Genomic DNA, 26,214 nt, shown 5'->3' with positions numbered 1-26,214 from the left:
CAGACCGTTTGAAGAACCCAACAGTTCAAAAGTAATAAATTTACTGTCTGCTGTGGTGTTTTGTTGTGGTTTTTTTTCACAAGGAGACCTAGTTCTGACCTGCTGATGGCTTAATGACTTTTGAAAGGCCACAAATGATAGCAGAATTGAATGATGGATTGTTCTCCTCACAGCCATCAGATCTGGATCTCCTAGAGAACACTTAGCAAATGAGGACGCTCATTTTTCAACCTAGCCATAGTGAGTGTCAGTGATGTTGCAGCTATGATAACATCCAGGCTCAGCTTTGCCTTGGGAAGGTGTCAGCACAAGAGGAAAGTGTCTGGGGAGTGCTGTGGTGCCATGAATTCATCTGTTTCACAGAAAGCCCAGGATGGTGTCACACGTTCCCTGTGGATCTTGGAGCACATCAGGCACAGAGATGCTCTGAGCTGCTTTGCTGACAAGATGTGCCAGGGTTTTTTAGAAAGTAGCACAATTTTGCTCAAAGGATTCCAAGATTTCTCTCCCCCACCCAGGTTCACACCAGCCAACGTCTCGCTGTGTGTACTAGAGGAGCTACAGAACCAGATCTAGATGATGCACTTGGATTCTGCAGTGCCTCCCCATTCAAAGGAGACACACTGATGTAGCCACTGATATCCCAGGATCATCTGGTTCCCGTGGTTTCCTTGGTGGTTACCATGACCTCTGATCAAATGCTGGCAAGCACTATACAAGAGCCAAAAGATACTCAAGGGATTAAAATAGGTTACCGAAGGAGGTGCCTCTTCTCCTGGTGGGATGGACAAAGCAGCATTCCTTGCATGGCTTACTCATCCCAGCAGAGGAGACAGAGAGTGGAGAAAGCTGGGAGCTTATCTCCCCTTGGCCTGCTGCTGCTGCCTCTCCTAGGCAAAGGAGATCTGCACCATTTGGAGAGGATGGCAGAAGACCTTCACTGAAGGTCTGTGGGTGCTGGGAGAAGAGTGGGATAGGCCCTGTGTAGGGATACTGGCATCATATTCCTGTTAATTTCATTTCATAACTCCAGTTTTAGTGGTCTCCAGCCACCAGGGTGTGTGGGTGTGGAGGGGGAGGGAGGGGAGGTAAGAGATTGCCAGCTAGGAGGAAAGGAAGCAGAGGGAGATCTGACTCCACTGCATCACACTCACTCCTAGCCTGAGATCTCCACAGTCAATGAGACCTTTCTCCTTCAGGCACAAGCACTGTGCAAAGGCCAGATGAGTCCAACCACTGCTATCTCTAACATCATTAACAAACAGAAACCAAAAATAAATGAGTACATTTTATAAAAAGAAAACAAACATCCCACCAAAAAAAAGCCAAACTAAACCAAGGAACCAAGCAAAACAACAACGAGATCCAAACCAACCAACCACAAGAGCCACCCCAACCCATCAACCAAAGAAAACAAGCCCCAGAATCACAGCTAAACCCACCACAAAAACTCAGGGCTTGGGGAAACAAGAAGTTTCTGCTTGCTCCTCAAACACCTTCCAACCTGCTGTGATTGTCACACAAGCTATGGATTCACACCCTGCAAAACACTGAACTCATGCTGCAGGACAGAACAGCCCTGTGAATGCTTGCTGAAAATCCAGAGAGGAGGGACCAGACCATGCTGGTGCCTGCATGAAAGCCACATCCACCTTGAGAATGGACAAAAACAACCTTTACAGGAGTTCCTTCAGGGGCTGCCATCTTTCCCCCCTACAGATTCATTTCAGAAACAGAATATTTCAACAGCAGGTTGACAGAGAGGAATCAGCTTGTAGGATCAGAAAGAAGAGGCTCCAAATGATCCTTCCACAACATCATCAAATGTACTCACGGTCAAGCTGTGCTCAGGACCTTGTAACCTCACACTGCCTTTGTGTGTATTTGGGGTGGGGGGGAAACCCACCCCAAACTTCTTTAACAATACATTTATAAACAGGACACTTGGATACCAAAGGGTGGCCTCCAGAGAAGTGAAAACAACTTGTAAGTTTGCAAGTTCCACAAACTCACCAGTAGCATCTGGAAAAACACCAAGGCAAAGAGCAGCCTTTGGACCTGCTGTTGCTGCTGCTTTAATCAGAGCTTCAGGAAGGGACCTCCAAAGGTCATCTAGGCCAACCTCCCCTGCAGCAAGCAGGGACAGCTATTATAGCATTACATGGAAACTCTAAATAGGAATCTACAACTTGCCATAGGTCACAAATGCCTCAGAAGGAGGAGAAGGATTGAGAAGGTCCAGTAAAATCCAACAGTTTTTCCTCAGCTTTTACAACTCAGAATTTGCCAACTCAATAAAACGTGGAGCTGGAGCTGAGGTCTAAACAGAGCACACACACATATATCTAAAAACATCTATGAAGTGATGTATTGTGCAAAAGGGACAGTTTAAGGTAAGAATCCCCCCAGGTTTTGCTGGTGTTGGCACAACCACAGTGCACTGCAGCAGAGAACAAATGAACACTGCACTCAAAACTGAGTCGCTTTGAAGTTCTGAGACATCACAGCAGGAATAAACCCACCAAAAAAAAACCCAACCCCACCATGCTGATGTCATCTTTTCCAGATGCTACCAGGACAGCTCTGCAAGTATCAATTTCTGTCAAGAACGTTTCTGCAGAGACATTGTTTGAGTTTGACTTTGAGCTACAGTTTGTCGCTTTGTTAGAAAAGGAGAAGATTAACTTGCTGCCCGTAAGACTTTCGGATTTCTTCTTCCTCCATAACATTAACTGCAGTGCACTTCCAGGAGTAAAAAGCTGTCTTTTTTCAGGCTTGAATAAGAGGAGAAATAGTCACTTGTGCTGAAATCTGGCTACAATTAAACACATTGAAGACAAATTACAAGCTGGAAAGGTCAACCTCAGGCTGCTTTGCTGCGATCCATTGTCGCACAAGCACTGCGCGATACAACAGACAAGCTGTAGGCATCACCTACATTTCCCTGCCAGGTTGCTTAAAGGATTATTTAAAGAGCTCACAAAGAGAAAAGCAAAGAGGAAAAGACAATATTTACCTTCTCTAACTGGGCATTTTTTTTTGATTTGTACAAGAACTCCCCCACTGCCACAAAGACAGAAAGCACCAATCCTGCTGCCAGCACGATGAAAATGCCGCCGATGTTCTGCACTCCCAAGGCACTGGCCTCTTTGCTCTCCTCCTCTGGGCAGCCGTTGCCTCTCCACCACTTCTCTTTCATCATGTGCAGCTTGCCCTCCTCTTGCAGCTGGAGGATTGCTATGGTGATCTTGTCTCTGTATGGAGAGCCTAAAGAGAGCACACATCACACGGGCAGTATGATAAAGGCAGTTATTGCTGGCTTGAATAAAAGCAATGTCGTGTGCATAGAACCAAGCAGGGTGGAAGAGGCCTCCAAGCTCAGCCAGTCCAACCTAGCACCCAGCCCTGGCCAATCAACCACACCATGGCACTAAGTGCCCCAGCCAGGCTTGGCTTCAACACCGCCAGGGACAGCAACTCCATCACCTCTCTGGGCAGCCCATTCCAGGGGCATTGGATGGGGCACTTAATGCCATGGTCTGGTTGATTGGACAGGGCTGGGTGCTAGGTTGGACTGGCTGAGCTTGGAGGCCTCTTCCAATCTGGTTGGTTCTATGATTCTATGATTCCAGCCCCTGAGATTCTGTGATTCTGTGTGTGTGAGATACAGATGTATATACACACAGCTGGTATCCAGCTGGGCAGGACAAATTCCATCACACTCAGTGCCCTGGCCTCAAACATCTCCATGCCCAGCTATCACCTCCAGCCAAACAGGGCTCATCTCCATGGCCTCAGACATCTCCATGCCCAGCTATCACCTCCAGCCAAACAGGGCTCATCTCCATGGCCTCAGACATCTCCATGCCCAGCTATCACCTCCAGCCAAACAAGGCTCATCTGTCCATCCCCATCAGGCTTTTAATTACAATGCAGTAGGTTTAGTCTAACATACATAAATCTACAGGTTGTAGCTTCATTGATTGTCACTCTGAAGCTAACCCAAAGTCTGACAGGGAAGGAAAACTTTATGCTATTACCTTATTAAAAGGAGAAACAACAATTGATGCTGCAGGACCAAGCCACCAAAGTCTCTTGTTTGATGGATTGTTGGGCACTTAAGATGCCTTCCAAGCAGAGAGTTATTAACAGCAGTGGGTAGCAATCCATTCAGGAAGATAAGGTTACATGTGCTTGGGTAACAGGGAAGTAACTGCTCATACCTCACTGCCTTTCCTGCTCATAATTCAGCAGTTGGAAACGACCTGATAATGTTGGAGCTTTTGCAGCCTTCAATATTTCAAAGGGGAGTGTTGTATCTCTGTATGTCATCTGCTCCCCTCTTTGAGAAGTCCTTCTGCACCATATAATGAGCATTTAAAAACCTACATTAATTAATGAATAACATCAGGGGAGAAACCTTCTTCTTTCTGAATGTGAGGGAGTAAAACACATCAGTTAGAAGTGCTTCCTGTGCTCAGATTTGTGTAGTGATTAAGGAGAGAGCAAAGCCATCATTTTTCTTCTCCTCCTTCCAAAACAGGAACAAAAGACTCTTAAAGTGGTTAAGAAATCCCAGGCAGGGAAAAAAAGCCCAGCTGAAAAGGCATGGCATCATCTCTTTCATCTGCTAGCAACACAGTTCTGCAGAGCCCATCCCTCCCCTCATTTTTCTTCTTGCTGTCACAATAACCTCACTTCCAAGCTCTCATTTTTATGGTACATCCTGCCACTGAGTAATGAAAACTAATTCCCATTAAGTTGATAACTTCTCTTTTAAACTCCTCAGCATCCTTTAGGGAGGTTCTGCTCATCTGACTATTTCATGCACTGTGATCAGTGAAAGAGCTGAAGGATATTAAAGCACACAGCCATGGATAGGAGATTTCATACTTCTAGGAAGTGTGTATTTTCTCTTGGAATTTCCCTTCAACTTATTTGTCATGTCTGCCAGAATCACTGAAAGTCAGGGGATGGAAGGGACCTTGAAAGACCACCTGGCCCAGACCCCCTGCCACAGCAGTATCTCATAGAGCAGATCACACAGGAACACACAGAATCAATCACAGAATGGTTTAGGTTGGAAGGGAGCTCAAAGCTCAGCCAGTTCCAACTCCTGCCATAGGCAGGGACACCTCCCACTAGAACAGGTTGCTCAAGGACTCATCCAACCTGGCCTTGAACACCTCCAGGGAGGTCGTGGAGCACAGAAGCACAGAATGTGATCTTTGATCACATTGGGTCAATTCTGTGCTCCACGACCTCCCTGGGCAACCTGTGCCTGTGCCAGGGTCTCATCACCCTCACTGCAAAGAATCCTTTCCTAACATCCACTTTCAATCTCCCCTGTGCCAGTTCAAACCCATTCCTCCTCCTCCTGTCACTACAAGTCCTTGTCAATAGTCCCTCCCCAGCCCTCCTGTAGGTCCCCTTCAGATCCTGCAAGGCCACCCCAAGCTCTCCTGGAAGCCTTCTCCTCTCCAGGCTGCACAGCCCCAACTCTCTCAGCCTGTCCTCAGAGCAGAGCTGCTGCAGCCCTCTCAGCATCTTGGTGGCCTCCTCTGGACTGGCTCCAACACTTCCATGTCTTTCTTGTGCTGGGGGCTCCAGAACTGCCCCCAGGACTGCAGGTGGGGTGTGAGGAGAGCAGAGCCAAGGGGCAGAATCCCCTCCCTTGCCCTGCTGCCCACACTGCTCTTGCTGCAGCCCAGCACAGGGTTGGCTGCCAGATGGTTCTTGAATCTCTCCAGAGGGAGACTCCACAACCCCCCTGGGCAGCCTGTTCCAGGGATCTGTCACCCTCACAGGGAAAAAAAATTCTTCCTCAGGTTCACATGGAACCTCCTAGGCCTCAACTTCTTCCTGCATATCTAGAGCTGATTAGAATAAAGTCACTAGCAAAAGGTCACTATGCCAGCATGGGAGTAAAACACAGAGAGCTTTGCCCATTAAGTGCAGCACACTCCAGAATAAAAGTGGGAAAAGCTGATCTGAAAGTACCCAAGTTCCAGAGCTTGTGTCGTGTTTATCACCTAGGCTTAGGCAAAGTGATGCTCTGCACTAGGAGCTGAACTGTGCCTACACAGCATGCTGCAGGAGGCAGAAAGGAAACCAAACTCTCTCCTCATCTCTTCTGCATGCAGGGGCCAAAGTCAGCCAGTTTCAGACCATCTTGCTGGTGCTCAAACACTGCAAACCCTGTCCCTGGCACATTTCTTCTGTCAAATGGAAGGAGGAGAGTGACTGGTCCACGGGAGCATGGGGAAGTGCAACAGCATCCTGTAATCTTTGGGGGATATTTTCAGCCTTACACTGCCTATAAATATTTAACAACAACTTAAATAACATTATATTCTGAGAAATAATCCTGGAGCCAGTTTAAGCTATCTTCTGCTCTGACAGCCTGCTTTCTAATTAAATTGATTTGCATTTCCTTTCCACACTCTCTGTGAGTCTAAATATAGACAGCACCAACTATTCTTCATGTATTATTTATGCCTTCTAGGGACCAGATTTGTGCACACACTGTTCTAGCCCATTTGAAGGACTTAAGAAAATGAGCTAGCTGAAGAATTCCTAGACAGAAATCACCAAGCTCAGCCTCACCTGACCTACAATGAGTTAAGTTGATGAGGACTGCATTAGAAGCATGCAGCTAAGGGTGATTTCTATCACTTGCTCTTGGTGATCTCTTACAATTTGCACAAACAGTTGTCAAGTTGGCAGCTAAAAGGACCTTTGGTCTTCCTGCTGCAGCAGGAAAACTAAGATAGCAAAGCAAATAGCTGTTTAAGACCTTCTATTACAGATGATCCATTTGAGACCTTCTATACAGCCATACAATCAGTCAGGATTGGAAGAGAACACAAGGATCAGCCAGTTCCAACCCCCTTGCCATGCCCAGGCACACCTCACACTAGATCAGGCTGCCCAGAGCCTCATCCAGCCTGGCCTTAAACACCTCCAGGACTTCCACCACCTCCCTGGGCAACCTCTTCCAGGCTCTCACCACCCTCATGCTGAAGAACTTCTTCCTAACCTCCAGTCTGAATCTCCCCATGCAGTGCCCTCCCTTGATCCCCAGGCTCAGTAAAGGATGCAGTAATTTCTGTTTGCAGTTGCTTGCTTATGAAAGATTAAAAGAGCAATGAAAATCTGCCTCATGTTCTCTTGTCTGAAGCATCTGCACAGAAGTAGGATAACAAAGTCTCAGCAGCAGTGTGCAAGTTATACACAGGTAAGTTTCCTGCCCTGAGGTCTCAGCAGATGAAGATTCATGCAGATAATGATATGTTTAATCAGAAGTTATGAACACATAAGCTTTTTATATTGAGGCTTCACTGCATACAGATTAGTCTGTTGAAATCCTGCTGATCTGGCTGCTTTTGAAAGGGCTTCCCACTAGATTATAATTCAGTAAGATCTCCTGCCTGGCTTCTCTCAGTCTCTATTACTGGCCTGTCAACCAGTTCCCATTTGACCTTAGGTGAATAAAAAGGACTAGAAGCATCCCACTGCCTCCTTCACTAAGGGAGTGTTGGACCAGGAACCTGTTTCATCATTCAGCTGCACTGTAGCAGAAGACATCATCACAAATTGTCTGATATTTTGGAAGTTGGTGTCCACAGGAATCAGAGAATCATAGAATCAGCCAGGTTGGAAGAGAGCTCCAAGCTCAGCCAGTCCAACCTAGCACCCAGCCCTACACAGTCAACCAGACCATGGCACTAAGTGCCTCACCCAGGCTTGGCTGCAACACCTCCAGCCACAGAGACTCCACCACCCCCCTGGGCAGCCCATTCCAGTGCCAATCACTCTCTCTGCCAACAACTTCCTCCTAACATCCAGCCTAGACCTCCCTTGGCACAGCTTCTCAATCCTAGAGGTCTTTTCCAACCTGGTTAATTCTGTGATTCCATGAGCTGGGGGTGTTCAGCCTGGAGAAGAGGAGACCCAGGGGGACCTTATCACAGAATTAACCTGTGTGTCTTGGCAATTTGTGTCAAGATACGAGGCCATGGCCTGAAGCTGTGCCAGGGGAGGTTAGGGTGGATGTTAGGAAGCACTTCCTGATGGAAAGGGGAATTAGAGACTGGAATGGACTGTCCAGGGAGGTGGTGGAGTCACCATCCCTAGAGGTGTTTAAGGGAAGATTGGACGGGTCGCATAGTGCCGTGGTCTGGTCAGTGTGGTGGTGCTAGGGCATAGGCTGGACTGGATGATCTCAGAGGTCTATTCCAGCCTCACCAATTCTGTGATTCTGAGAAACTACTTCCTACAGAAAATCTACTTTGCACAGCCCCATGCATGACAGGGACTGAAACAGCTTCCAGGAACCTGCACCCTAGGCAGTGCTCAGCACTGCAGGCAGCCATGGGAAAGGACTAGCCTGCCCAGGGGCTCTGGGGAGAGGAGAAGCACCTACTTAGCTCCACAGAGGGATTTTGTCTTTTACAAGTCTCAGCCAGTTCTGCTGCCTGACCCTCTCTAATTGGGATGGGAAGGAAGCAACAGAGAGAAGAGTCAGCACAAGCTTGGTTCCTTCTTCCTATCCATGGACTCCAAAGTCTCCAAGTAACACAGGAAGAAAGCAGAGGGATTCTCTCAGTTCCCAATCCCTGGCTGCACTTTCAAAATCAGCTCATTTTCATGTAAGAAAAGATCACTGAGGGCAGTCATGGAGTAAAGCCTTTGCTGTAGCTGGGGATTTGATGGATTAAAGCTCTTTGGCAATCGTAGGAAGCAAGCGATGCCCCGCGGTGAGGAGAAGAGCAATCAAGCAAAGCAAAGGCAGCAGCTCCTGTAAGCTTCACAGAGGAGCAGATCCTCCTTTAGCCCAAAATCCAGATCTCAGTTTAACTCTCAGTAAATGGGCAGGGCTCATCAGCACACAGAGAACAGACAGATACACACAAATATAATAAACAAGGAAAGCAAAGCAAAGCCCCAGCACAAGCAGGACATGGAACTGCTGGAGCCAGACCAGAGGAGGCTACGAGGATGCTCAGAGGGCTGCAGCAGCTCTGCTCTGAGGACAGGCTGAGAGAGTTGGGGTTGTGCAGCCTGGAGAAGGCTTCGAGGAGACCTTGGAGTGGCCTTCCAGTATCTGAAGTACAGGAGGACTGGGGAGGAACTACTGACAAGGTCTGGCAATGACAGGAGGAGGAGAAATGGGTTTGAACTGGCAGAGGGGAGGTTGAAAGTGGATGTTAGGAAAGGGTTCTTTGCAGTGAGGGTGGTGAGACACTGGCACAGGCACAGGGAGGTTGTGGAGCACAGAAGTACATAATGTTATCAAAGTTGCTCATGGGAGCGACTGATTTTGCTGCTGGGAACATCTCTTAATCAATGGCTTATAGAATCATAGAATGCTTTAGGTTGGAAGGGACCTCAAAGCTCAGCCAGTTCCAACCCCCTGCCATGAGCAGGGACACCTCCCACTAGGACAGGTCACTCAAGTCCTCACACAACCTGGCCTTGAACACTTCCAGGGAGGGAGCATCCACAACCTCCCTGGGCCATCCACCCCACTGTCTGATCAAATACTTCAGCTACATATTCTTATCTTTCAGAAACAGCAAATGAACTGCTCCAGCAGCTGAAAACCTCACATTTTTTTTTCAATCCATGTTTTGACCTGCACAAAAAAATAACTAATTTGCCCCTATTTTTGTTTTAGGCATTGTGTTCAGCTAATGAAGATGAATGTCTTCATTTGCTTCAGTCACAGAACTGAAGCTCAGCACTTTTCTGCATGTATAAGTGATGAATATTGCAGTTCAGATCATGTGGAGGATTACAGATTAAAGTGCATGCAACCAGAAAGGAAAGGCCTCCTGTGCTGGTACCCAGCTTCCTGTTTATTCCCACAGGGACAGAATCTTTCCTGTGTCTCATCTCTAAGGACTGGTGAAAAAAACACACCTGATATCATGCAATAATATGAGGTAATAAGTAGGCTCAAGAGAACTAAAGAATCTTGACAATAAACCCAAATGCTTGCTTAGAGTTAGTAGTAGTAGCAACAGCAGGAGTAGCAGAGCTTCAGGTATTAAAAGCTGTAGGCAGAGGACAATGTTTCTATTTCCAGCATGGGAGATCAGGGTGTAAAATTGCACTCACAGAATTAACCATGTTGGAAGACAGCTCCAAGCTCAGCCAGCCCAACCTAGCACCCAGCCCTACACAGTCAACCAGACCATGGCACTAAGTGCCCCAGCCAGGCTTGGCTTCAACACCTCCAGCCACACAGACTCCACCACCTCCCTGGGCAGCCCATTCCAATGCCAATCACTCTCTCTGACAACTTCCTCCTAACATCCAGCCTAGACCTGCCCTGGCACAACTTGAGGCTGTGTCCCCTTCTTCTGTTGCTGCTTGCCTGGCAGCAGAGCCCAACCCCACCTGGCTACAGCCTCCCTTCAGGCAGCGGCAGGCAGCAATGAGCTCTGCCCTGAGCCTCCTCTGCTGCAGGCTGCACACCCCCAGCTCCCTCAGCCTCTCCTCACAGGGCTGTGCTCCAGGCCCCTCCCCAGCCTTGCTGCCCTTTTCTGGACACCTTCCAGCACCTCAACATCTCTCTTGAATGGAGTAGCCCAGAACTGGATACAGCACTCAAGCTGTGCCCTGCGCAGTGCTGAGCACAGGGGCACAAGAACCTCCCTTGTCCTGCTGGCACTTAGAGCACTTCTGTTTGAAACTAACCAAGCAGGACTTGTATAAGTATGTAAAAGGCACAACTGCTAAGTAGACACAGTGCTGGATGGGAAATGTTTCTCCAGGAGAACTACATGACAACAGGTGACAGACAAGGGCAATTCCTGTGTCCTCAGTGTCCCACACAATGCAAAGAAGGAAGAGCTGCAGAGCCTGAGAGCTCACCCACAGCTCAGCTACAAGCCAGCAAAGCAGTGCTGCCTTTTGGGCTCAGTGTTTTAAAGAGGGAATCCAGCAATGCTTTCAGACATGTAGCAGCTGTTTTCAGCTGTGTAACCAAATGCACTGACAAAACTTTTGGGGACTAATTTAAGTAGTAATTAATTTTCAGATGATTCCAAAATCAGGCTGCAAATCTCTGGAATGATAAATATAGCCTAGGCAGGAGACTAAATTAATTCTAAGAGGAGAGGTAAGATCATCTTTGAGATCATCTTTGTGATATCTTTGTTCACTTTTATTGCACACTTAGGGAATCAGAGTAATTTGTTTGTATTTTGACTGCATTAAGTTTGGCTCTTTGATATTCCAAGCACATATTAAAAGCTTTTGTTGTTGTTAAGTAATTTATATTCCCCTTTCTGCTTTCATTTGAATTTTTCTCCCCCTCTTTTTCTCTTTTTCTGTATTTGGAAATAAATAATGGCAGGCAATGAGATCCTCTTGGAAAAGGCCTGCATTAAAAACAGTCAGATCAGTTACAAGATTTCAGCATCTCTGTGGGTGCCATGGACAGAGGCACTGAGTGCAGCCTCAGCAAGTTTGCTGACCACACCAAGCTGTGTGCTGCAGAAGCCAGGCTGGAGGGCAGGATCCATCCAGAGGGACCTGGGCAGGTTGCAGAGGTGGGCACAAGCCAAGCTCAGGAGGTTCAACAAGACCAAGTGCAGTGTTCTGCATCTGGGTTGGGGCAATGCCAAGCACAAATGCAGGCTGGGCAGTGAGTGGCTGGAGAGCAGCCCTGAGGAGAGGGACCTGGGGGTGCTGCTGGAGGAGAAGCTCAGCAGCAGCCAGCAGTGTGCACTTGCAGCCCAGAAAGCCAAGCAGAGCCTGGGCTGCAGCAGCAGAAGTGTGGCCAGCAGGGCCAGGGAGGGGATTCTCCCCCTCTGCTGTGCTCTGCTGAGACCCCACCTGGAGTCCTGCATCCAGCTCTGGAGCCCCTGGGACAAGAGGGCTGTGGAGATGCTGGAGTGTGTCCAGAGCAGGGCCAGGAGGATGCTCAGAGGCTGCAGCAGCTCTGCTGTGAGCACAGACTGAAAGAGTTGGGGCTGTGCAGGCTGGAGAAGAGGAGGCTCCCAGGTGACCTTCTTGTGGCCTTCCAGCATCTGAAGTGGGCTGCAAAAACGCTGGGGAGGGACTTTTTAGGCTCTCAGGGAGTGCCAGGAGTGGGGGGATGGAGCAAAGCTGGAGGTGGGGAGAGTCAGCCTGGAGGTGAGGAGGAAGTTGGTGAGCAGGAGAGTGGTGAGAGGCTGGCAGGGGTTGCCCAGGGAGGTGGTTGAGGCCCCATGGCTGGAGGTGTTTGAGGCCAGGCTGGCTGAGGCTGTGTGCAGCCTGCTCTAGGGTAGGGTGTCCCTGGGCATGGCAGGGGGTTGGCACTGGCTGCTCCTTGTGGTCCCTTCCCACCCTGCCTGATTCTCTGATTCTCTTCTATGATTCTAAGATTTTGACAGCATAAAAGAGAAACAACTTCTGTGAATACTCTTTTTCTTTCTAGGTCACTCCCCAGAGACAGAACAGTCACCATAAACCTGTTCAGCCTATAGAGTGTTATTGGCTACAACATGATAATTAAGTGGTATACATCTCCTGATGAAATTATTTGTTTCAATTCAATTTGATCCAGCAGCCTATTGCTGGTGTAGGAAGAAGCTGATTGTATTGCAGTTAATAATGGCTCAGATATATATAAATAATTCATGAAGTCATATTCCTGGAGAAGATATGAAATAGCAGATCATAAATTATTGCCTGAAATCTTTCTCTTTCTGCAGTGAAACCTTTAATTTATAGGAGTGGAGTGTGAAATACTCTTTCTAGAGTCTGTATCTGATGGAATTACCCAAATGTAACTGCCTTTAAAATGGGAGTGCTCCAAACAACATTTCCATTGCGTGCCACAGAGCTGACAAATTCCAAGTAGATAGAGAGGGAACTAAAGAAAAACCACAGAGTGTCAGGGGCTGGAAGGGACCTCCACAGCTCATCCAGTCCAACCCCACTGCCACAGCAGGAGCTCCTAGACCAGAGCACACAGGAACACATCCAGCAGGGTTGGAATATCTCCAGAGAGGGAGACTCCACAACCCCCCTGGGCAGCCTGTTCCAGGGCTCTGTCACCCTCACAGGGAGAAAAAATCCTCCTCATGTTTCCATGAAACTTCCTCTGCCTCAGCTTCCACCATTGCTCATTGTGCTGGCACTGGCATCACCCAGCAGAGCCTGGCTCCAGCCTCCTGCCACTCACCTTTGTATCTTTAAAACCATTGAGAAGGTCACCTCTCAGTCTCCTCCAAGTTAAAGAGCCCCAGCTCTCTCAGGCTCTCCTCGTAAGAGAGATGTTCCCTTCCCTCCATCATCTTTGTGGCTCTAAAATCAACCCCATTCTTGGCTCTGATTTACCAAAACTGAAGATCTGCATGCCTGGGTCATAAGAACATGACCTAGATTGTGCAAGTGAGCTTGCACAGCAAAGCAGTTGGCAAAATAGTCTATGTGGAAGCCATAGAATAAGAGAATCAATCAGGTTAGAAGAGAGCTCCAAGCTCAGCCAGCCCAACCTAGCACCCAGCCCTGGCCAGTCAACCAGACCATGGCACTAAGTGCCCCAGCCAGGCTTGGCTTCAACACCTCCAGCCACACAGACTCCACCACCTCCCTGGGCAGCCCATTCCAATGCCAATCACTCTCTCTGCCAGGAACATCCTCCTAACATCCAGCCTAGACCTGCCCTGGCACAACTTGAATCTGTGGCCCCTTCTGTTGCTGGCTGCCTGGCAGCAGAGCCCAACCCCACCTGGCTACAGCCTCCCTGCAGGTAGCTGCAGACAGCAATGAGCTCTGCCCTGAGCCTCCTCTGCTGCAGGCTGCACCCCCCCAGCTCCCTCAGCCTCTCCTCACAGGGCTGTGCTCCAGGCCCCTCACAGCTTTGTCACCCTTCTCTGAAGTGGGCAAAAATTTGAGCATCTCCAAGAGCAATGTACTGTGAAAAAGCCTCCTTCTCTTCTCTCTGTGCTCCCTCCAGGAGATGAAGGGGTCTGCAAACAAGGGCATTTTGTTTGCTCTTTCATTAGAGTTTACTGAGAGGAGAACTTGACTGAAGCAGGCACCTCTGGATCAGTGGAACAGGAGAGCCTTGAAGCTGTGTCTCATGCTTTGGCTCGCAGCGAGCAGGCTGCTAGCAGGGCCCTGCAGCCCAGGCAGCTGTGCTGGCAGGCAGTGGATTTTATTCATGGCCTTCTCTTTTTGACATGGGAGGTGGAGCTTGTTTGTATCAGGGCAGCTGCCAGGTTTCTCTTGTGCACATATAAACATGCACTGTGCAGATATATTTTATGGACTCAGCTCTGCTTTACTGTTGCAAATTACTGCAGCTTTGTGTGATGGGGAGTTCTGCAAGGCAGCTTGGCAATGAAATGTTGGGAGCTTTATCCACTTGGTATGTTAACCCCAAATTGCACTGTTTAATTTCATTCCTGTCCTGAGAGCTGTACTTCATCTCCACGTGCACTGTAGAGGCTCTCAATCATAGAATCAGGCAGGGTTGGAAGGGACCACAGGGGTCATCTAGTTCCATCCCCTTGCCATGGGCAGGAACACCTCACACTAGAGCAGGCTGCACACAGCCTCATCTGGTCTGGCCTTAAACACCTCCAGGGATGAGGCTTCCAACACCTCCCTGGGCAACCTCTTCCAGGCTCTCACCACCCTCATGCTGAAGAACTTCCTCACATCCAGTCTGAATCTCCCCACTTCCAGCTTTGTTCCATTTCCCCAATCCTATCACTACCTGACAGCCTAAAAAGTCCCCCCCCAGCTTTCTTGTAGCCCCCTTCAGATACTGGAAGGGCACAGCCAGAGACACATTTGTAAGTTCACCAATATGAAAGACCTGAGCCTCAAATCCTTTGCAGCATTTTTTTGGGCCATCTTGATGGTCATCAAGGTGGAAAGATCAGGGATACAAATAGTGATAGGCTCAAGTAGGGAAAGTCATAGCTTGATCACAGCAAGGGAAAAGGAAGTCCCAACTAGGAACTAGTAGAAGCAAAGAGTCACATAACAGATTCAGCCTCCTACATACTGCAACTGAGATACTGATATTAACAGCACAATCTACTTTCCTGCAATAACTGTACAGAAGAAATGACCAAGGGAAAAATGTATTTCACCTTTTCTCCAACTACTTTCCCCCTCACCATTATCAGATTGCAGGCACATCTCTGCTAAACAGCTAAAGCCACTTCTTAACCTGCTTCTCTACCTTTCCACATCTCAGCCAGCCCAGAGAAACAGCAAAGGGATTTCTTATCTGCACCACCTCTGCCAAGCACCACTTTCTAGTTGGTATTTCTTAGGAGTCAGAAGAAATATATGCAACATTTTAGGATTCCTCACACCTCCCATTTTTCATTTTCAAAATGTCAGAAGCATCACTTGGCACAAATCTCCACACATACAGAGCTTGGCACACGCGGGAGAGTCCTGAGCCACCGACATGGAGACCATGGGAAAGGTGCAGGCTCAGGGGGCTGCTGGTGTAGGAGTTTGACACATCTCAGTGACTGCACTCAGGGCTCAGCAAAGAAACTGGCAATTCTGGGGAGGGGCCTGGAGCACAGCCCTGTGAGGAGAGGCTGAGGGAGCTGGGGGTGTGCAGCCTGCAGAAGAGGAGGCTCAGGGCAGAGCTCATTGCTGTCTACAACTACCTGAAGGGAGGCTGTAGCCAGGTGGGGTTGGGCTCTGCTGCCAGGCAAGCAGCAACAGAACAAGGGGACACAGTCTCAAGTTGTGCCAGAGCAGGTTCAGGCTGCATGTTAGGAGGAAGTTGTTGTCAGAGAGAGTGATTGGCATTGGAATGGGCTGCCCAGGGAGGTGATGGAGTCACCGTCCCTGGAGGTGTTGAAGCCAAGCCTGGCTGGGGCACTTAGTGACATGGTCTGGTTGATTGTGCAGGGCTGGGTGCTAGGTTGGGCTGGCTGAGCTTGGAGGTCTCTTCCAACCTGCTTGACTCTATGGCTATATGATTCTCTAAGGTTTAAGGGACGCTCCAGCAAAGAATGGAGACTAGGAAGAAATTCTTTACAGTGAGAGTGGTGAGACACTGGCACAGGTTGACAGGGGAGGTTGGGGATGTCCCCTCCTTGGAGATGTTCAAAGCCAGGCTGGATGAGGCCTTGAGTATCCTGGGCTAGTGGGAGGTTGTCCCTGCCCATGGCAGGGGGTTGCAACTGGATGAGCTTCAAGGTCCCTTGCAAGCCAAACCACTCTGTGAATCCAAGATCTCTGCCTATGGCTCTGCTCCTGGGAGAGGACAAGCAGCAGTGGATGGAAGCTGCAGCACAGGAGCTTCCAGCTCCACACAAGGGGAACTTCTTGTCTGAAGGGTCCCAGAGCCCTGGCACAGGCTGCCCAGAGAGGTTGTGGAGTCTCCTTCTCTAGAGCCTTTCCAGGCCTGTCTGGATGTGCTCCTGTGTGATCTGAGCTACACTGTATGGTCCTGCTCTGGCAGGGGGGTTGGGCTGGATGCTCTCTTTGGGGTCCCTTCCATTCTCTGACATCCTATGAGCCTGTGACATCTCATTTTTCATAAAGCAACTTCTCCTATTTCTTTTCTACTCCAAACAATCCCAACAAAGCCTGTAAAGGTTGATAAAACACCTTTATATCCGTCACCAGGGGGGAGAATGGACGAGGAGCAAAACGAAAAGGTGCCTGCAGCCTAGAGGAAGCAGCAGAGTACTGGAGCTGCACTAACCTGCTGCAGCAACAGAGATGGATGAAGAGAGAACCAAGGTCTGACAGATCACCTACCCATGGGAGTTCCAACGCCGTAGCCTTTGGAGTCTATCAGGCCTCCAATCTGCGTCAGGTTGCAGTTGCGCTGCGTGACAAACTCAATGGTTGTGGACTCCATCAGAAAGGCATAGTCGGAGGTGAGCACTCGCTGGATGCCTTCCTCGTTGCTTTTGACGAGCACTGACTGCCTCCTGCTGCTCATGAAGGCCCACATCTTGTCGTAAGTGGAGATTTTGGATTTCTGGAAGGAAAACATTAGCTGCAAGGTGAGGGAGACCTTTGTAAGGCTGAGAGCAAACCCTGCCTGCACACTGCTCTGTCCCCGCGGTTTGCCTGGCTTCACAGACTGCAGTGGCTCCTAGAACAGAATCATAGAACCAGCACAGTTGGGAAGGACCTCTAAGGTCATCAAGTCCAACTACTAACCCAGCACTACTCTGGCCACTAAACCAAGTCCACACAATTTTTAACACCTCCAGGGATGGTCACTCTGCCACTTCCCCTGGGCAGCCTGTTCCAATCCCAATCCCTGACCACTCTTGCAGCAAAGGAATTGTTCCTAATACCCAACCTAAAGCTCCTCTGTGCAACCTGTCCCAGTGTTCCACTGCCCTCATGGTAAAGAATGTGCTGAGTGGTATTGAGCTGTGTGGTGTTAGCCTCATCTACTTAGCAACATTTCAAACTCCAGCTGTGCCAGAACATGTTCAGCAATCATAGGATCATAGAATCAACCAGGTTGGAAGAGACCTCCAAGCTCAGCCAGTCCAACACAGCACCCAGCCCTATCCAGTCAACTAGACCATGGCACCAAGTGCCTCATCCAGTCTTTGCTTGAACACCTCCAGGGATGGTGACTCCACCACCCCCCTGGGCAGCCCATTCCAATGTTTTATTTTGCCTAATAAATAAAATGTAAGAATCTAGCTTGGGTTTTTTTTTTTAAGGAGTCTTTCATCTTTCAATGTCAGTCTTCAACACAGCTCTGCTGTCAGCTCTGGTGGAGACACTAAACAAAGATTGACACTGCAAACCTTTCTGAAGCTCAGCTGATTGGCAGCCACAAACCCTGCCCCGGAGGAGAATTAGCAATGTATACAGAGTAAAAAGGACATTTATTCAGGAGAAAAAAGATGACTTTGTCCCCCTGCTGAGATACAGTCCAAGAGTTATTTCACTCTGCCTGGGGACTCTGCAAATCAAGCATTTGAACTGACTCTAGTGTCAGTGCTGACAAAGCTGAGACTCTCTGGGCTCTGCATGCACACGTTGGCACTGCACCGAACGCAGGCTCTGCCTGATCGCAGCGGCAGCGAAAGGGGAAACCATTTCTCTTCAGGGAACACCCTGAGCACAAAAACCAACAGATATGGCCTCTCCTCACAGGGTTTCTTTGGTGGATCAAACAACACCTGCAAGCATTTACACAGTTTCACAGTTGCATCAGGTTGGAAGGGACCCTCAAAGGTCATCTTGTCCAACCCTCCCCCCAGCATAGCGCACTCTAAGCAGTGCACATCATCAGCTCTGGGAGAAGCTAAATCATTAGATCCTATAGACAGCATGGGAAATTAATGTTTCTCAGTGGTTTTCAAAGTCAGCAGTGTTTTCCTGGTAAATTTTGACCAAGAAGCTGTATTTAATTTAAACCAGTACACAAAACAAATATTTTAGTCCCTATAAATAATCTGAGCAATATAAATGGTTGCAGAGAAAAAAAAAAAACAGCTTTAGGAAATTCTTACATACAAATTACTGATGCATGTTGAGGGGAAACAAAGCAAGCAAAAAAGAAAAGGCAAAAGCCAAATGAGCCATACCAGAAAGTAAAGAATTAACTGTAATGCAGGAGCATTTCTGTACTTCTGCTGAAAGCAGCACTGAATTCCAGGGTGAGCAAGGGAAATGCAGAGAATCACAGAATCAGGCAGGGTTGGAAGGGACCACAAGGAGCAGCCAGTGCCAACCCCCTGCCATGCCCAGGGACACCCTACCCTAGAGCAGGCTGCACACAGCCTCAGCCAGCCTGGCCTCAAACACCTCCAGCCATGGGGCCTCAACCACCTCCCTGGGCAACCCATTCCAGCCTCTCACCACTCTCCTGCTCAACAACTTCCTCCTCACCTCCAGCCTCACTCTCCCCACCTCCAGCTTTGCTCCATTCCCCCCACTCCTGGCACTCCCTGACAGCCTCAAAAGTCCCTCCCCAGCTTTTCTGTAGGCCACTTCAGATCCTGGAAGGCCACAAGAAGGTCCCCTGGGAGCCTCCTCTGCTCCAGCCTGCACAGCCCCAACTCTTTCAGTCTGTGCTCACAGCAGAGCTGCTGCAGCCTCTGAGCATCCTCCTGGCCCTGCTCTGGACACTCTCCAGCATCTCCACAGCCCTCTTGTCCCAGGGGCTCCAGCACTGGATGCAGTTGCTCTCTACTGAAGCATTAGAGCTTGTCAGAAAATACAACATGCTCCAAAGGCCAGGGTGCTTATCCTCTGATGGCTTATTTAATCAGCTAGGATGAAGTCACAGATACTAATGAAAAGGAAGGAACAGAGGCCACCAAAAGACAAATAAATCAGAGGAAGCCCTTGTACACAGGAATCATTACAGCAAAAAGCAAAGAGGAGTGTAGAAGACAAGACAAAAGCTAGAGTGTCAGTGCACCTGGCTCAGCACTGCCATGCTGGCAAGCATGCAGTGATCTCTCAGCTTCCTCACCTAGGCAGGACCACATTGGCTCTGCACTGCTTTCCTCCACGGCCAAAAGCTACAGGTGAGAGCTGAAAAGGTGCCAGGGAAACAGCCCATCTGCTTGTAACCTCTAAATCCTACCTGGCATTTACAAACTCTTACCAAAACAGGTGTACAGTGCAGGTTTGGGGTTTGTTTGTGCTTCATCTGAAAATAAACATGGAAAGAACCAACACCATTGGCTCCAGGAAAACAAAATCACAAATGGTTTGCCTCTGCATTTGGCAAAAAGCTCAGCAGGCTCAGGAGACTGAAATCAAGAAGCAGAACAACCAAAAGCATCAGGAGCCTGTTTGACATTGAACTAAAGAGAGTGACACTGGGATGTGCACATACTGCTGCTCATGGTGATCACTGTGTCACTCACACTGATAGAAGCAGCTGCTGCAATTTACATTATGCCTCCATCTCCTTTCACTGTGTGCAAATCAGTCTGGTTAATCAACTCGCACACTCCCTCAACAAAGTGTGCTACTCTATCTGGCTCACTCCACCATATTGCTTCATCTGACTGGAATCACTGTTTGGAAATTCAAGCCTAGCTGGAAATCAACCAGAAATGATGTCTGTATAAGATAACATGTGGTGACATGATTTATCATGCTTGTGTTCCCTCAGTGACGCCAAAGCCAGCGCAGAGCGGTAAGAAAGCTGCCTGGGCTTGGTAGCATTTGAGTGTGGCTGGGATGAGGAGAAAAGAGAACTGATGGGGGAAATGGGAATGAGGAGGCAAAGCAGAGCAGTAAAGTCACCTACTTGGTGTATAAAATGGTAGTGCTCAGAATGACATCCAGAGGACACTGCCAGTGACACACTCAGCGTTCATAAATTAAAGATCATTGGGATATAATTGTGCAGGTGAGGGATGGCAAAAGGCAGCCAGCAACAGCTCTGAGTTAGCCTAATGCCATGCTCAAACACAGGGATGAAACCAGAAGGAACCATCATTAGTGATGTGGTATTTACAGCTCTGTCCTGAAGCACTGCCTGGGAAAGTCAAATAGCTCAGCAGTGAGGCTCTGCCCCATAAGGTTAGAAAAATATCAGCATGTTGAATGGACGTGAGAACAAACAAAGATAAAAGGGCAGGAAAGCAGACCCCTGGAGCTGAGATGGGACTGGATAAATGCACAGCAAAAAACCTGACATTTCCTGCAAGGAGAAAATTACAGCTCTATTAATGAAGATTTTGATTTTAATGATAGTATCCAATTCCCTCCCTGGCTTCTAAAAGCATTTGGGTGGCACAGACAATGCCTCAGCCTTGCTGTCAGCCACGCAGCGCTTAAACAAAAGAGGCAAGAGTAAAGGGAATTCAGATTACACTGAGAAAAACACTAAGTACCTAAAGAGTCAGACCCCAGATCCCATCTCTTCTTGAAAGCACTCTCCACCACACGAGGATCTTATGTCAATCTTCACACCCAGACTAAAAGACCACTGCCAGCCCCCAGCCCAGCGCTGCTTTCCACGGCAGCCGCTGCCTGTACCCTCTGTGCCCCTCTTGTCTCCCCGAGCGTTCTGCGTGGCCACAGGTCACTCTGCTTCAAGTTGTTTTGGTTCCTGGAGCTTTTTAAGGCCAAAGGAGCAATTCTGTGCATTTTATTCTGTAACACCCAGACTGTGAAACGCCACTTCTGAGTCACTTCACCGAGCTCATCACTTCTGTGTTTGCACTGACAGGAGGAACAACACAGGAGAAGTGCATCCATAATGCTCCTCCATAGGAGCCTTAGTGAAGTGCCCAGTAGGGTCTCTCACAACATCCTTGGTGCCAACCTGGCAAGATATGGATGGGGCAGATGGAGCATCTACAGGTAGGAGACTGGTTGAGATGTCGCCTTGAAAGGTGGTAGGCAACAGCTGAAGCTAGATTGGAATCGTGTCATAAGTGGAGTGCCTCCAGGCCAGTCCTAGGCCCAGTAGTAATCAATATCTTTATGAACAGAGTGGAAAGTGGTATTGAGAGCCCTCTCATCAAGTGTGTGGGTGACACCAAACCAGGAGGGGGCAGATACACTTCAAGAGCTGCCATAGACAGAGACCTGAAGAAGCTGGAAAGTCCACACAACAGGAACTGGACGAGGTTTAACAAAGGCACATGCAAAGCCTGTTTTGGGAGAAAGCAATCCCAAGCCTCCATACTGGCTGTGAAGAGCCTATCTTGGCTGAAAGAGACTTCTAGATCCACAGGGACAGCAAGCTGAGCAGCCTGTGCATGCAGCAGGAATGCAAACTGATTCGTCAGCAAGGCCACAGCCAACAGAATAAGGGATGGGATTAATCTGCAACACTTGGCACTTGTCAAGCCACACCAGGAACACTGTGTCCAGCTTTGGTCATCCAAGTTCTAGAGAGATGCTAGGACTGGAAAGTGTCCATCAAGGTGTTCAGGAGCTTGGAGATCTCAGCATACAAAGAAAGACCGGAGGGAATAGCAAAGCTTACCCAGACTCTAACCATGTTCTTCCATTAGCTCAAGACAAGGTTAGAGAAATGCTAAAGATGTTCTCTTCATTAAGATGCATGGTGACAGGAAAAGAGGCAATGCCTCAGACTGCTAAAGGGAAATTCCATGTGAATATGAGCCAAAAAATCCTTACCATGAGAACAATTAAGAGTTGGAGCAGGTAACCCAAAGAGACAGTGGAGTCAGCACACTGTGAATAGTTGTGACAGCTTAACACGCTCTGCAATAAGCTCATCTAAGGCTTTGCTTTCAATTAGGAAGGCAGATCTGCACAGGACCTGGCAATTAGAATCAAGCAGGTTGGAAGAGACCTCCAAGGTCATTCAGTCCAACCTAGCACCCAGCCCTGGCCAAGCAACCAGACCATGGCACTAAGTGCCCCAGCCAGGCTTGGCTGCAACACCTCCAGCCACAGCCACTCCACCACCTCCCTGGGCAGCCCATTCCAATGCCAATCACTCTCTCTGACAACAACTTCCTCCTAACATCCAGCCTAGACCTGCCCTGGCACAACTTGAGGCTGTGTCCCCTTGTTCTGTTGCTGCTTGCCTGGCAGCAGAGCCCAACCCCACCTGGCTACAGCCTCCCTGCAGGTAGATGCAGACAGCAATGAGCTCTGCCCTGAGCCTCCAAGGAGAGAAAAGGATCTTCAGTGAAAATTCAGAGCTGAGGGGGACCTCTCATTTCTATGATCCTTTAGCAGCATGAAGTTACATACAGTAATGAGTGCTGCTGGAGGCTCTCTGGATTTTGACACTGAGCAATTTCAAGAAAGCACAATAGCAAGAGAGAACAAAAGCTCCCAAGCAAACAAACCCCAACCAACCAAATCAACCTCTGGCAACACTAAGCTCATGTAGTTTATACATCGAGCCCAAGAGAAGTCCATTCTCTGCCAGGGAAACCTCTTTGCCTGTCTTTTTTCACCTTTCAGCCCTTCAAAAGTCAGGTAGGCTCATCCCAAGTGTTTCAGACATGACCCCTTGGAAATTGTGAGCAGCAGGAGGGCAAGCCAAGTCGACCTGTTCATAGCAGAGAATCACCCAGGCTGGAAGAGACCTCCCAGATCACCCAGCCCAACCTATCACCCAGCCCAAACACAATACATTGATTTCATTCATTCCTTATTAATATTGTGGTTTTAAGTTTGGCAGTTTGCTTGCCACATGCCCTAACTCCACGCAGCTGTGCCACAAGCCAGAGGACTCGTTTCTGATGCTCTTCACAGGAGCAGAAGCACTACAGCATCTCCAGAGGTGTTATCCCTAAGCACAGGAAGGTTGGATGTCAAATCGAGGTGAAGCAACTGTTATAGATGATCCTCTTAGGGCTGAGAGCTGTTCTAACACATTTGGGATATGTCTCCAGTATTTTAGGCCACAGAGGATTAGTGCCATTAATAGAGAGCTAAACAATGTTAATTAAGTGAATCCATTTCAAATCATAGTATGACAAGCTTAAAGCTGAGAGAACAAACCCACAGCCTAAGGTAAAGAATGGTTTAGAAGCTGTCATTGTCTTTGAGCACTGCACATAGAGGGGAGCTCCAAGATTAGTCTCTCCTAAAGAGTTTGAGCACTTACATAAACAACAACACACTGCAAACAGTCATCACCAGACTGCTTGCTCTCCTCAACTGCCACCAAATGGAAGGCTGCTTGCTGCTGCTCCAGTATCTAGCAGTAACTGATGATGGATCTGCTGTGTTGTGCATTTCTTGTTCCTGGAATTGTATCTGTGTGCACTGATCCAGCTCTCCATGTTCTTAGTGTGAATCTGAATCTGGGAGAAGAGGTCCTGCTTCCTCAGACTGCTCAGTCTTGTTTATGAAGGGAACAAATGATGATCCATTACTGGGAATTCAGAGCTAAACAGTAATAGATGCAAATAATAAGTAGAGTAAATATCAGAACCAGCTACAGAAATCAGGCTTGAGGGGGCTCTGAGCAGCCTGCTCCAGGAGGAGATGCCCCTGCTGGCTGCAGGGGAGTTGGACACTGGAGGTGCCTTCTGACCCAAATCAGGCTGTGATTCAGATCTGTCATGTGTGTTAGCTCTGCACACTATCACCTCCTGTCCCAATGCTGTTGGTGTGTTAACTCTGCACACTATCACCTCCTGTCCCAATGCTATTGGTGTGTTAACTCTGCACACTATCACCTCCTGTCCCATCTCCAGAGATTTCACAGCATCACAGAACTTTAGAGGTTGGAAGGGACCTCCAGAGATCATCCAGCCCAACTTCTCTGCCAAGGCAAGAGTCATTTTAGTGCTTGCCCTCCAGGGAGGCTCAAGAGGCTCCTTTCTGCTGAAGCAGAAGGCATAATACAGAGCAGAGTAAAGGGAACCAAAGCAAAGACAATCAGAGAATGGTTTAGGTCGGAAGGGACCTCAAAGATCATCTAATTCCATCTGTTTTGTCCCAAATAACCCACTTACAGCTGCTTTAACAACTGAACTAATTTCTAGTTTCTGAAGTCTCTCTTTCTTCTACTCCCCAAAACTGAGTGCTGCATTTTGAGACAGCAGAAGCCACACAGCCACTGACTGGCACACCTGAGCACATCGGGTGTAAAACACAACCTGGGCTTAGTTTCATGCCCACACCTGATCCCCCCACAGTATAATGGGAGGCCAGGGGCAATCCAAGCCCTGCCTTGACAGATGTGTAGGGCAGATTTTTAAATCATCTCTTTCACAGAGCCTCGATGAGGTCTTGAGCAACCTGATCCAGTGGGAGCTGTCCCTGCCAGTGCCAGGGAGGGTTGGTACCAGATAAAATGGTTTGGGTTGGAAGGGACCTCAAAGCTCATCCACTTCCAATCCCCCACCACAGGCAGGGTCACCTCCCACTAGAAGAGGTCAATGATGATCTTCAAAGCCCCTTCCAACCCAAACCATTCTGTGAACCTATGAGTCTTAAACACACTGAAAAAATAAATTCCTCCACCTGTGCTGGGCAGCAGAGCAGACTTAAATTGGCTTAGATGTCCTTTATCAGCCAACAGATGGACTGTGCTGAATCAGCTGAGGTTCTGATATCATCAAAGTTCTGATTATCATTTGATTTTCTGAACAGATTAGTAGCTGGTTATAAAACTACCTGATAGGATGAGAGGAAATGGATTGAGGCTTGAGGAGGGCAGACTGAGACTGGAGATTAGAGAGAAATGCATTACAGTGAGGGTGGGGAGAGACTGGCACAGATTGCCCAGGGAGGTTGTGGATGCCCCCTCACAGAATCACAGAATCAGGCAGGGTTGGAAGGGACCACAAGGAGCAGCCAGTTCCAACCCCCTGCCATGCCCAGGGACACCCTACCCCAGAGCAGGCTGCACACAGCCTCAGCCAGCCTGGCCTCAAACACCTCCAGCCATGGGGCCTCAACCACCTCCCTGGGCAACCCATTCCAGCCTCTCACCACTCTCCTGCTCAACAACTTCCTCCTCATGTCCAGGCTGACTCTCCCCACCTCCAGCTTTGCTCCATCCCCCCCCAGATCTGTCACTCCCTGAGAGCCTCAAAAGTCCCTCCCCAGCTGTTTTGTAGCCCCCTCCAGATGCTGGAAGGTCACCCTGGAGCTGCTCAAGGCCAGGTTGGATGAAGCCTTGAGCAAACTCTTCCAGCAGGGAGGCTGGAGCCAGATGATCTTTAAGGACCTTTCCAACCCAAACCATTCTACAAATCTACAAAGAAGCTGCAGCACCAAATATTTCCTCGGGGCTTTTTTTTCCCCTGTGATTTTCTTCAGTGCCTTTAGAACAAGCCAGCCACATAGTCCTGAATCACCCAAGTGAAAGAGACACTCTCTTTTTTATCAGGCTGATTTCCTTGACACTCAACCCCTGACCTCAGGGCATTTTTTTCTCTATTTTTTTCCTTTTCTATTATTTTTCCATATTTTTTAGTGGGTTTTTTATTTTTGCCTTAGAATTGCTGAGGCCTGGAAGCCCCCAAGTGAACCAACCCATTCCAATTCTGTTCTGTCAGCACAAAACCAGCCCAAGCAGTGCAGGGAGCCTTCTCCCCTCCTAAAGGCAGCTTTCATGGTCCACAGAGCACAAATGGGGAAAGGTAGGAGAGGTGTAGCTGCCAGGAATAGAGCTACCAGGAATGAAAAATGCAGTGCTCAGAGAGAGGCATCCTTCCTCCTGCCCTCACTGTGCTGACTTGTTTGTTTTAAAAACCAACAGGGTTTGAGCAAATGCTAAATATTTAAAGTCATTTCAAACCAAAAAAATCCCCAAATCCTAATGCTGTTGGAATA

At 48.5% G+C, this 26,214-nt stretch overlaps 1 protein-coding gene across 4 annotated transcripts in view; it reads right to left on the bottom strand.

Annotated features, from left to right (window-relative positions):
- Positions 1 to 26,214, bottom strand: part of GRIK2 (glutamate ionotropic receptor kainate type subunit 2) — a 240,358-nt gene that overhangs the window by 18,881 nt on the left and 195,263 nt on the right. For 3 of the 4 annotated variants that reach the window (XM_064170069.1, XM_064170072.1, XM_064170073.1), the window contains 2 exons: positions 16,747 to 16,972; positions 3,017 to 3,267 (listed from right to left, as the gene is read on the bottom strand). In XM_064170069.1, coding sequence (XP_064026139.1) covers positions 3,017 to 3,267; positions 16,747 to 16,972 — 477 coding nt within the window. Of the gene's footprint in view, positions 1 to 1,316; positions 2,816 to 3,016; positions 3,268 to 16,746; positions 16,973 to 26,214 lie in introns of those variants that run through there. The other variant, XM_064170071.1, reaches the window with a different exon arrangement.

This window comes from Pogoniulus pusillus, chromosome 33 (assembly GCF_015220805.1).
Source record: "Pogoniulus pusillus isolate bPogPus1 chromosome 33, bPogPus1.pri, whole genome shotgun sequence".
In the NCBI taxonomy this organism is placed as follows: Eukaryota; Metazoa; Chordata; class Aves; order Piciformes; family Lybiidae; genus Pogoniulus; species Pogoniulus pusillus.
Note: the sequence above shows the minus strand (reverse complement) of the source record. Positions and strands in the feature narration are given on the sequence as shown.